Below are 13,175 nucleotides of genomic sequence, written 5' to 3'. Positions count from 1 at the left end.
GAAACTTTTTCCCCGGGTGGAGCAAAGCGTTACAAGGGGTCATAAATTTAAGGTGAAGGGTGGGAGATATAAGGGGGATGTCAGGGGAAGGTTCTTTACCCAGAGAGTGGTCGAGGCATGGAATGCCTTGCCCGGGGAAGTTGTTGAGTCAGAAACTTTAGGGACTTTCAAAAGGCTTTTGGATAGGTATATGGATAAAGGAGAATGATGGGGTATAGATTAAATTGTCCTTGACAGAGGACAAAGGATCGGCACAACATTGTGGGCCGAAGGGCCTGTTCTGTGCTGTATGTTCTATGTTCTATGTTCTAAAGAGGTTCCAGGATTGCATTTTTGTAAGCATTTCGATGGATTTTACATCTCAATGTGTGCTTATAAGATTCGCAGGAACCTTGTGCATTACTTGCCAGTTACGTTGTTTCAGAAAATTCCTGGCCAGAGCTTTTGTGCACCTGAAATAGAGTTCACACACTCTCCACATAGTTTAGCTAGATCCAGAGCTTAGATGAAGATTGTTAGAAATAAAGCTTAGGCACCACTAAGCATAGCGACAGCTCCTTCAATGGCATTACCATCACAGAGTCTCCCACTATCACCATCCTGGGTGTCACCATTGATCCCATCACCATCCTGGGTGTCACCATTGATCAGAAACTAAAGGGAAGCAGTTGGGTGGGGGGGGGGGGGGGGGGGGGGGGTGGGAGGCGGGATGGAGGGGGGAGGTGGTTGTTGTGGGGAATCGCTGGACAATCCATTGATGATTTGGCCAACCATATTATAAGACAGTCCCATAAATCCCATGGCTATTAGGGCAGGTCAGATCTGAGTATTCTGCAGCCTCTCTATGACTTGCATGGCAGAAGTCAGCAGTGTGATGGAATATTCTCTGCTGTCCTCAATTCATTGTGCAAGACAGGCATCACATCCACTGGCTTAAACATCCATTCCCTCCACCATCAGTGTACTAATGTGGAAGTGTGAACTGATAACAGTGCAGTGAGGGCAACAGGGCATCTGGTATCTTTGTGAAGGTTTGGACCAACAGACTGTTGCCTTAACCAATGAGATTTAAGGATTGAGAAAGAAACAGTGGAACGCCGGAGAAAGGAATAGGGTTATTTGGAGTCAAATCATATACCATACAAGAAATAAGGAAAGGGAAAGAAAGATTTGATTACGAAAAAGATGGAAAAAAGAGACAGAAAGGGAAAGTAAGAATTAAAAACTGCTACCTGCAGGAATGAGATTTCACAGTTTTACTTGTTCTCTTTCAGGGCCAGAGAGGTTAAGTGAAATAACGTAAGGGTTAAAATGAATGAGGAACTTAAGGAAATTCTCATCAGCAAAGAGAAAGTATTGGAGAAATTTAAGAGACTAAAATCTGACAAATCTCCAAGACCTGATAGCTTACACCCTAGGGTTCGAAAAGAGATAGCTGCAGATCTAGTGGATGCACTAGCAATTATTTTCCAAAATTCCTTAGATTTGGGAATGGTCCCATTAGATTAGAAGTTGGCAAAGTTACACCACTTTTCAAGAAAGGAGGGAGAGAGAGAACAGGGAACTACAGACCAGTTAGCCTAACATCAGTTGTTGGGAAAATGCTGGAATTGATTATTAAGGAAGTCTTAACAAGGCACTTAGAAAAGCACAGTGTGATTAGAACAAGTCAACATGGTTTTACTGAAGAGAAATCCTGTTGACAAATTTATTAGAGTTTTTTGGGGATGCAACCAGTAGGGTAGATAATGGGGAGCCAGTAGATGCAGTATACCTGGATTTCCAAAAGGCATTCGATAAGGTGCCACACAAAAGATTAATAGGCATGATAAGGGCTCATGGAATTGGGGGTAGAATATTAGCATGGATAGCTGATTGGTTGTCAGACAGGAAGCAATAAGTGGGCATAAATAGGGCATTTTCAAGTTGGCAGGCAGTAAATAGTGGAGTGCCACAAGGATCAGTGCTGGAGCCTCAGCTGTTCACAATCTATATTAATGACTTAGACGAAGAGTAGGGAGTAATGTATCCGAAGAAGGGTCACTGACCCGAAACGTTAACTCTGCTTCTTTTTTCACAGATGCTGTCAGACCTGCTGAGTGGTTCCAGCATTTCTTGTTTTTATTTCAGATTTCCAGCATCCGCAGTATTTTGCTTTTATTATTAGAGTAATGTATCTAAGTTTGCTGGTGGTACAAAGGTAGGTGGAAAGGTATTCTGTGGGGCGAACACATAGAAGCTGCAAAGAGATATGGACAGGTTCAGTGAGTGGGCAAAAAGGTGGCAGACGGGGTATCATGTCGGGAAGTGTGAAGTTATGCACTTTGGTCCTAATAGAAAAGCAGAGTTTTTTTTAAAAGGTGTGAAACGTGTAAGTGTCGATGTTCAAAGAGGCTTGGGTGTGTTTGTACCAGGAACACAAAAAGTTAGCATGCAGGTACAGCAAGCAATTAGGAAGGCAAATGGCATGTTGGCCTTTATTGCAAAGGGATTGGAGTACAGGAATAAGGAAGTATTGCTACAATTACACAGGGTTTTGGTGAGACCACATCTGGAATACTGTGTGCAGTTTTGGTTTCCACATTTAAGAAAGGATATACTTGCATTGGAGGCGGTACAGCGAGGTTCACTAGATTGGTCCCTGAGATGAGGGGGTTGTCCTAGGATGAGAGGATAAGTAAATTGGGCCTGTATTCTCTGGAGTTTAGAAGAATGAGATGTGATCTCATTGAAACATGTAAGATTCTGAAGGGGCTAGATAGGGAAGACACTGCGAGATTATTTCCGCTGGTCGGGGAATCTAAAACACGAGGGTACAGTCTCAGGATAAGGGGCCGGTCATTTAGGACTGAGATGATGAGAAATGACTTCACTCAAAGGGTTGTGAATCTTTGGAATTCTCTACTCCAGAGGGTTGTGGATGCTCCATCGTTGAATACATTTAAGACTGGGATAGACAGTTTTTTGGTCTCTTAGGGAATCAAGGGGTATGGGGAGCAGGAGGGAAAGTGGAGCTGAATCCTAAGATCAGCCATGATTGTTTTGAATGGCGGAGCAGGCTCGATGGACCATATGGATCACTTCTACTCCTATTTCTTGTGTTCTTGTTTCTTGTGCAGGAATATAAATCTTGTTATTAAAAGGGTCCTTACACAATTAAGTACCAGCCCAAAATTTCTGTGGCGCGTTTAATTGATAATTAATGTGTAAATGTAGCAATTTCTTGAAACTCCTGGGTAGGTTGAGAGCGAGCTCTTGTTTTTGCAAAGCTAACGATGGAATGGTGAAAATCATCCAGTAATTTGTGGCAATTTGCAACTCACAAGGTATCTCTTCCTCGCCACAAATTGTTAGATGATTTACACATGAATAACAATGCGCACATTAAACTTGTCATTATTTTGCCATCAAATTCTGGCCCAATCAATTTAGTGGGAGGAAACAGATTCCATTCTGTATCACTTAATTGTAGGGCTCATTTAAATTATTCTAAAACTGTGACTGCAAATTTCAGTTTGTTCAGCATTTGATGGAGATGTTTGAGTTGGGTCACGTGAACAGAAGGTTCAGTTGGCTTCGTAACAGTCACTGCTTTCTAACAAGCAATTAATTGTCTAAAGCTCTTTAACATGCTTTGACATGATAAAAAAAAAACTGTATTAGAGCAAGTAGTGATTGATGCTGATCGAGTTGCACATTTCCAATATTTTCTGTTTTCATTCTATAAGTTAATCTTTCGTTGTAGTATGGCTGAGACATAATAAGAATGATTTTGGATGGTGAGGCCATCCCTATAGTGAGTGGTGGAGTTGTGTAGCTGAGGAAGGGAAGTGTAAAGAGTTTCATGCTGTCATTTTCAAATGTTGACCAAACTAAGGGAGTGTGCTAATTTGAAAGGTCCTACAGGTATCTGCATCCATCCTATACCTAGTTTGAGACTGCTTGCTGCCTACATTGGCCATCATAAGTCAATAAATATTCTGTGTGTCAGCAATAAGCACTGGGAAAGAGTTAAGTTAATCTTCAGAACAGAAGAATTTGTGTTTTATTCCATTTCTGTGAAATGTGTAGTGGTCTCTTAAGTTGTCAGAAGCTACAAAAGAATATACATTGAGATGAGAAACAAACACCATTGCAAATCAGTGCTTGTAACCTGCTTGACCCTAAGATGCTGGAAAATACCAATATACTGACAATGAATGTAAGCACACTGTTACTTTTGATCTCTTATCTTCCTGAGTTGTATTTTAAACTGTGGGAACCATTACCAATTGTTGTGTTTTGAAATAGAACAGCTGATGCCTTCTTTCCACCACTTTAATGATGTCAACAGATTTCTTACCAGCAAAAACAGAACATGCTGTTAGCATCTTCCTATTTTCCTTTCTTGTCGTTTTAAGGACGATTGACAGTTTTTCCCTCAGCTTGCCATCATTTTGCTTAATTGATAAACCTTCAAAGCAAACTTATTTTTTTATTAGCTATTCTTGTATCTGGTCATCATGTGGTGAAGATTTGTTGTGACATCTCCACAGCTGTTTGCTTAAAACCTATTACATTTCTAATATTTGCCAATTCTGATGAAGGGTCACTGACCTGAAACGTTAACTCTGCTTCTCTCTCCACAGATGCTGCCAGACCTGCTGAGTATTTCCAGCATTTCTTGTTTTTATCTCCATAGCTGTAGTTTAGTGGTATAGGTAGATAACATTCTGGGTGCAGGTATGTTTTAATATTTTTTCTGGACTTGCTATAGTCAGTGAAATTCAGTGATTTAAAATGGGATTTTGTAAGAAAAAAATCTATTGTTTACTGAAAGGGCCTAGATTTCTGCTAAGTCTGCCTATTTGCAGTATGCTGTAACCCCGTCCCCCATACACAAACATAAATTCAAATAATTGATGTAAATTTAGAGATGTTTGATCAATATAGTTCTTTAATTCTATATTTTCTAAGTTTCTATAATTATGATCACAAAAAACTAGTTGAAATATTTTTTTTGATTAAATGTTATTTTAAGGCCTTAATGATGATTATTTATAGCAACATGATCTTGTTACATTATTTTAAAAAGAAAATTCCAACAAGAAAACAGTTGGCTCCAGTGTTGCTAACTCTGTAACAGAGACCACTTGCTTCAAAGTTGTTGGGCGGCTTTTTTCACCATATCTTAAACAATTTTAGCGAGGACACTGAGGACAAATGATACATTAAAACCTGGTGGCCTCCTTGTGGGCTGTGGGGGAACCCTCCTGATCAGGTACCCTATGCCCGACAGAGGGTCCCTCTCACACCACAAGCCATCCCCACTGGAGCAGCTCCCTTCCTTGAGTGACCCCAGACCCCCCAGCCCCCGCGTCGCTAGGGCCCTGCCAATTTTCCCCAGCGAGGCCCCACACACTTGCCTGTATTCCGGGGCCTCGTCCATGTTGCCGGTCCTGGCTGGGTGCAGCCCCAGCCGTGGCCACCGCTCCCTGTGGTGCTGCTGGGACTGAAGAGCTGCCGGCACGTTGATTAGCTGGCTGATCTTGGAGGCGGGACCTCCTGCCTCAGAGGGGCGGAAGTCCCACCTGAGGCGAATTAAGGGCCAGGGCCACGTAAAACCATGGCGTGTCTTCCAGGCCCGGCGGAAGCTGGCTCGCCACCAACATTTTCTGCCATTGGGTGGCTCCTTTGGCCCAACATAAAATTCTGGTCATGAGTTTTATGTACCATTTTTACTTCCATGTATATGTACTGTGATCAGTCATTAGAAAATCTATATTGCACTGGATGCCTAGGAGGCAGTTTTTATGTATGTGTGTATATTACATTGTAGAAACTGGTTTTATTCAAATAAATGCTTTTAATAGTCATTTTTATTAATTGAGCTGGGTTCCCAAAATTGATGATCATGTCAAGCTCTCTTAACACCAAATAGTCCAGGCATTAAGTGGCCTTGATGAGCTGATGCAACTGCCTCTGTCACCGAGATTGCAAAACACTGCTGGAGATCCAGATTTCAGTCTAGTCCAGAGCAAGCAACTGAAGAATCGCCTGCCTCTTGGGTGCCAAATGCAAAAGGTGCTTTCTGCTGCTTAGACAATCTGTGAATTCTGTTGTCAATATGTGTCTCTTTTTGAGATCTACCAGATCCAACACTAGGAACTTTTCAGCAGAATTGTGAGTCAAATTGATGTCTGTTGATTTGAGAACAAAATAAAAAAAGGAAAGTTAAGGGTTATTAGATAAGGGCATGTTACTTTCCTGGATTGGGTTTGATTCCAGGCTCTTGAGATAGTGTTTGGTACTTTAGAGTAGCCTTAGAATCGAATTCCCTAATTTTTGTGGAATGTCAGATTTGGTTAATGTGGCATGTGTTGACCTTTACACCTGTAAACAACTTGAGAAGCATGTTGCAAGCAAAAATCTTCCTGAGAGAGTTTATTATAGTGCTTGGATCATGCTTCAAGATGTTTCTGTCCCCTTCATTTGTAAAATTAAAACTATTTTAAGCTGCTTGTGACTTTTTAACCACCCAGAGGAATTTAATGATTTGATTCTCAACGCTAGTACGAAGAGAGGACGAAGTTGAAGGTCATTCATTATTTATTTTCAGATGCTTTTCCCAATTCTGTTATTTGCAGGATGTTCCACTTATTTCTGCATACATGGCTGAGTAAGAAAGGGAAAAAGACACTTTTTGTCACAACAGCAACTTGTATCCCCAGGGACTGTCATCAGACAGAATTTGACACTGAGCCTTGTAAGGAGATTTAGGACAGGTGACAAAGAGGTAGCTTTTGTAAAAAGAGTGACCTCAAGGAGGAGAATAATGAGAATAAGTTTAGGGAGAGAATTCCAGAGCATCGAGCATAGACATTTAAAGGTACAGCTGCCAATGGAGGGGCGAAGGAAATCAGGGATGAACAAGTTGCCAGAATTGGAGGGACATGGAGCTCTTGAGGATTGTAGGGTTGGAGGAGATGACAGAGATGGAGAAAGGCCAGGCCAGGGAGAGATTTGAACAAAAGCACGAGAATATTAAATTTATTGTGTTACTTCACCAGGAGTCAATGTATGTCAGTGAACACAGGGGTGATGGGTGAACAGGACTTGGTCTGGACATGGGTAGCAGAGCTTTGGATGAGTTTACGGAGAGTTGAAAATGTGAAGTCAGCTTGGAGAACGTTAAAATAGTTGAGTCTGGAGGTAGCAGTAGCACGGATGAGGGCTTCAGCAGCAAATGAGCGGAGATGGGCAGTCCCCCAGAGATGGAAGTATGTTTTGGGGACTGAGAGGATATGAGGTCGGGAAGTACAGCTCAATCAAATAGAAAGCCATGTTTATGAACCATCTGGTTCAGCCTCAGATAGTGGCTAGGGAGGGGGTTGAGTTGGTGGCCAGGAAACAGCTGTGGTGGGGACTGAAGACAGTGGATTTGATCTTCCCCAATATTTAATATATAATTATAGCAAATATCTGCTCATCCAATAATGATGTCGGACAAGCAGCATGACAAATTGGAGGCAGTAGAGGGGTCAAGAGAGGTGGTGGTGAGGTAGAGCTGGGTGTTGTCAGTGTACATGTGGAATCTAGCGATGTGTTTTCAGATTATGTCGTCGAAGGGCAGCATGTAGATTGAAAAGGGGGGGGGTCAAGCTGAATGTATATAGTCTTAATCATTATGGAATTTAAAATCCATATTTGTTATACAAAGACTACTTGGGCAAGGACACTTCAGCTGCTTTGAATTAGTTGAGTTTCAAGCATATGAACTGACCAATTCTTAATGTTTTGGAAGATAGAGATCAATGTCTTGTGGAATTGAGCTGCCAATTCACAAACATTTGGGTATTTCTTTTTATTGTATCTGTAGCAGCAATTCTTAAAGTGAACTGAAAAAGAAAAGGTGGAGGTAATAGTCTTGCCTGGCTTTGGTTGATGGGACAGGAATTGTGGCTATGGCTTGAGTGTAAAAGGTAGAAATTAAAATAAATGGGGTAGATTCAATGTTAAAATAGCACAGAGGATTTTGGTGAGGGGGTGTTTAGAGTTTGTGAGAAGAGCAAAGATCACAGGCTGAATTTTTGCTTCAAGTGCGGGAAACAGGAGTCGGGACTGTTTCCGGATCCCGAACCCACTGCTGGTGTAAGAGGCAGTCACTGTTTGGGATTTTGACCAGGGTGCCCCCTTAATTGACATGGAGACAGATTCCTTGTTCAATTAAGGATAGCGGATCGGCTGTCGAAGCTGGAGGACCAATCCCTTCCAGCTTGAGAGGAGTAGCAGCCTTCAGGAGAGTGCAAGTAACCAAGAGGGCACTTCAACATAGAGGCGCCCTCTGACCAACATTTTTAAATGTTTAAATAAAAAACAGTAAAAGCAGCCAGGCCACCACTCTTTGGGTGGGGTGGGGTGTGGGTTATCCCTCTACTGGCTGGCCTTTGACTGCACGCACACCCAGGCAGGCAGGGAAGGCCTCTAGGCCTGCCTGGGGCACTGGCCCCTGGCCTGCCGCTGGGTGCGTGCCTCCCCGCAATTAAACTGCCCCCCATTGCATCGGGAAACTGGAGGCCGACTGTCAAATCACAGTTAGCCTCCTTTAGCTCTGCTGAGCAAGTCTCTTAATGAGCCTAATTGGCTACCCTCTTGTTGGGGTGGGTAGCTGAGCCAGCCCTAAACCTGCCTCAGCAAAAAAGGCTGATTCTGGGAATGGGGTTGGGAAATTGGCATGCCGACCTCGGCGGAGCTCGAAAATTCAGCCCCACAAGTTTACCCATAAAAATTTGCTAGCTCCTGAATCCATTACTGAAGTTTATTCTATTTGGGGGTCATTCAGGTCAGCCTGAAGGCCAAAATCATGGACAGTGTTTAATAAATTTGTTTAGGAGAAATCTAGACCCTACTTGCATTTGTCTGGTATGTGATGCATCGAATGCGATAAACCTCAAGCGGGAGCAAATGGCGTGTTGCTTTTTTCTTTTATTTAAAACAAGATCCTGTTTACTTCTCATTGCTTTATGCCCAGTCATAGCAAAACATTATGCAGGTGATGTAAGGGTTAATGACATTGCTATTCAAGCTAAATCTCCTTTAAATTTGAAAATTGGAAAGATGCCCACATGGATGTAATTCTGCCTCTTTAATGTTCATAGTGAAAGTAGTAAGCTATGATGGGCCTATAATGCCGAATTGTAATTATGTGGTTTGAGTGCAGTAAACAGTCCTTAATGCCTTTTTAATGGTTCTTTTGGTTTTGAAGGAACGTATAGTGGTTGAAAATGAAGATTGGTTGGTTGTCGTTCCATACTGGGCTATGTGGCCTTTTCAGACTTTACTTCTTCCAAGAAGACACATACTTCGTTTACAAGACTTGTCTGATAAAGAAAGGGACAGTAAGAAAATTGTTTTTATTGCTTGTATATGTAGAACATTTCATCACTCGTAAATAAGAGTTTCTCATAAGACAAGCGAGGTTAAAGTAGTTAATCATAATAACTAGTGCCTTTCCTGTGATGCTTGCAGCCAAAATTCTCTCCTTAACTTGGCTTGGAGCATTTTGTAATGTATTACGATGGGGAGAAAAATAAATACATGAAACTAATTAAGGCACAAAGGCATGGGTGACCTAAGTATATAAATTAGTTAAATCCTACATAGTATAAAACATTTGTTGTGTACTTTTCATCCTTGTCACAGTGCACCCAATACCACGACCGTGAGAGACACTTTTTTTTTAATAGATGCGGATCTCTCCAGCTAACTGATGAAGCCGAGCTGAATTTGGGATTTTTTAAAATAAAGTTGGTCCAGTAATGAGAGTTGTCAGATGTATACTTGTGAACAATTGCCTATAGAGTGCGTTTCTGATTTCAGGCAAGTCTTTAGAATGAAGCTCTAAGCATAGGGCCAACTCAAGAGGAGCCACTTTGTGGGTTCACTCCAGCCTCGTGAAGAGGACAGCATGATCTTGTGGAATGGAATAAGGGGGCAGTAAAGAAACATAGTGCATATACAATTCATCGCTTTTATGTAATTTTATAAGTCTTGTAAACAAGGGCCAACAAAATTTTTCCAGTAGTGTTTGCTAAGCAGCCTCTTTTAAACGTCATGCTGAAGGTATATTTTGTTATTAAATATAATCCCATGCCAAGAACAGAGTGAATATTTTAGTTTCAAATACACCAGTTTGCTGAAGAATATGACTTATATCTTGGGTCATTATAAAAATGTGGGGCTTTCTTTCTATATTCTTGCTTTTACACAGCACTTCTAACAAAGCAAAACTTCACTGGAGCATGATCAAACAAAATTTAACACTGAAACACAAAGAGATATTAGAGCAACTGACCAAAAGCTCGGCCACAGAGCTAGGTGTTAAGGAGCTTCTTAAAGAAGGAGAAATAGGTAGAGGGGTCCAGAGGTTTAGGGAGGAAATTCCAGAGCTTAGGGCCTAGGCAACTGAAGACACAACAATGATAGAGCGATTAAAATCGTGGATGTGCAATAGGCCAGAATTGCAGGAGCATAGAGATCTCAAAGGGTTGTAGAGCTGGAGGAGATTACAGAGATAGGGAGGGTTGAGGCCATGGAGCAATTTGAAAACAAGGATGAAAATTTCAAAATTGAGGCATTGCTGGATTTGGAGCTATTGTAGGTCAGCGAGCACAGCGATGATGGGCATTTGTAGCACATTATTTACTTAGCAATGCAGATAGTGTGCATGTATAAATTAAATCTAATTTATCCTCTGATAGTGGTGTTTTTGGTATAACTAATATGTTACTTAGATAGAAGGTTTGTTTCTTGGAGTTTTAAGCTAAAGCTTATTTTAAGCTTGCCTTTACAAATCCAAACATTCAACAACCTTATATCGACTATCTGGGTATACTGGCTATTGATCAGCCTGGCATACCTCCTTTCATGAGTACCAATGAAAGCATGACGTACAATGAGTGTGTTCACACTATTTGAAGAAAGGCTGAGGAAGCCTCCCGGTAACCTGACCAACTTTCCTTTCTCGACCAACACCATAAAGAAACAGATTATCTGGTCATGTTTCTTTATTCATTTACAGGATGTGGACATCTCTGCCAGGGCCAGCATTTATTGTCTATCCCCAATTGCCTTTGAGAAGATGGTGGTGAACTGCCTTGAACTGCTGCAGTCTGTGTGGTAAAGATACTTTCACAGTGCTGTCAGGTGGTGAATTTGAGGATTTTAACCCTGTCACGATGAACAGATGGCGATATATTTCCAAGTCAGATGGTGTGTGACTTGGAGGGAAGCTAGCAGGTGATGGTGTTCCCATGCACCTGCTGCATTATCCTTCTAGGTGGTAGAGTTATGAGTTTGGAAGGTGCTGTTGAAGGAGCCTTAGTAAATTGCTGCAGTGCATCTCCTAGATGGTACACACTGCAGCCGTGTTATCCCAGTGGTGGAGGAAGTAAATAATTAAGTTGGGATGGGATGCTGAGCTTCTTGATTGTTGTTGGAGTTTCACCCATCCAGGCAAATGGAGTGTTTTTCATTTTACATGTGCTTTGTAGATAGTTGCCAGACTTTGGGCAGTCAGGAGGTGATTTACTCACTGCAGAATGCCAATCCTCTGATCTGCTCTTGTAGCCACAGTATTTATGTAGCTGGTCCAGTTTCTGGCCAATGGTGACACCAGGATGTTAATGGTGGAGGATTCAACAATGGTAATGCCATTGAATGTCAAGGGGAGGTAGTTAGACTCTCTTCTTGGAGATGGTTATTGCCTGGCATATATGTGGTGTGAATGTTACTTGCCACTTTTCAGCCCAAGCCTGAACGCTGTTCAGCTGTTGCTACATGTGGGCATGGACTGTTTCATTATCTGAGAAATAGCAGATGAAACCGAACAGTCTGTAATCATCAGCAAACCATCCCACTTATGACCTGCTGTTGCTGGGAACGACATTGATGAAACAGTTGAAGATAGTTGGACCAAGAACACTGCCCTGAGGAACTCATGCAGCAAAGTCCTGGGGCTGAGATGATGACCTCCAACAACCATAACCATCTTTCCAGCTGTTTGTGGAACCTTTATGTGCACATTGGTTAGGAACAGGAATAGGCCATTTAACTCCTTAATCCTGTTCCACGATTCATTGAGATCATAGGTGATCTGCGACCTAACTCCATATACCCACCATTGTCCCACATCCCTTAATACCTTTGGTTCCCAAAAATCTATCAATCTCAGTTTTAAAATTAGCAATTGATCTAACATCAATTGCATTTATGGAAGAAAGCTCCAAAAATCTATCACCTTTTGTGTGAAGAAGTGTTTCCTAATTTCACTCCTGATAGGTCTGGCTCTAATTTTTCGACTATGTCATCTAGTCCTAGACTCCCCAATTAGCAGAAATAGTTTCTCCCAAGCTACCCATTCTGTACCCCTCAACCTTCTAAATTCCAGGGAATACAACCCCAGTTTGTTTAATTTCTTGGAGTTTAGGTGTCATTCCAGTAAATCTACGCTGTACTCCTTCCAAGGTCAATATATCCTTCCTATGGTGTAGTGCCCAGCATTGCTTGCAGTACTCCAGATGTGGTCTAACATCGGCTTTGTATAGATGAAGCATGACTTCTGGTTGTCCAATTTTCCGACTACAACAGTGACTACACTTCAAAAGTAATATATTGGCTGTGGAGTGCTTTGGAATATTCTGAGGATATGATAGGTGCTCTATAAATACAATTTGGTATTTCTACCCTTTGAGAACTGAGGAATGAAAGATAAATGGGCATTTCAGTTAGGTTGGAAAAATGGAGAGACAAATGTTTAGGCAAGGAGCAGGATGGGATAGAACATAGAACAGTACAGCACAGTACAGGCTCTTCGGCCCACGATGTTGTGCCGAACCTTTAACCTACTCTAGGAACAAGCTACCTACGTACCCTTAATACTACTATCATCCATGTACCTATCCAAGAGTCGCTTAAATGTCCCTAATGTATCTGCTTCTACTACCACCGCTGGCAGTGCATTCCACGCACCCACCACTCTCTGTGTAAAGAACCTACCTCGGACATCTCCCCGAAACCTTCCTCCAATCACCTTAACATTATGCCCCCTGGTGATAGCCCTTTCCACCCTGGGAAAAAGTCTCTGGCTATCCACTCTATCTATGCCTCTCATCATCTTGTACCCCTCTATCAAGTCA

At 41.9% G+C, this 13,175-nt stretch overlaps 1 protein-coding gene across 3 annotated transcripts in view; it reads left to right on the top strand.

Annotated features, from left to right (window-relative positions):
• Nucleotides 1-13,175, top strand: part of galt (galactose-1-phosphate uridylyltransferase) — a 93,643-nt gene that overhangs the window by 67,377 nt on the left and 13,091 nt on the right. For all 3 annotated transcript variants that reach the window (XM_068031373.1, XM_068031366.1, XM_068031355.1), the window contains one exon: nucleotides 9,245-9,377. In XM_068031373.1, coding sequence (XP_067887474.1) covers nucleotides 9,245-9,377 — 133 coding nt within the window. The remainder of the gene's footprint in view (nucleotides 1-9,244; nucleotides 9,378-13,175) is intronic.

Source organism: Heterodontus francisci, chromosome 1 (assembly GCF_036365525.1).
Source record: "Heterodontus francisci isolate sHetFra1 chromosome 1, sHetFra1.hap1, whole genome shotgun sequence".
Taxonomy (NCBI): Eukaryota; Metazoa; Chordata; class Chondrichthyes; order Heterodontiformes; family Heterodontidae; genus Heterodontus; species Heterodontus francisci.
This window is presented reverse-complemented; position numbering and strand designations above follow the sequence as displayed.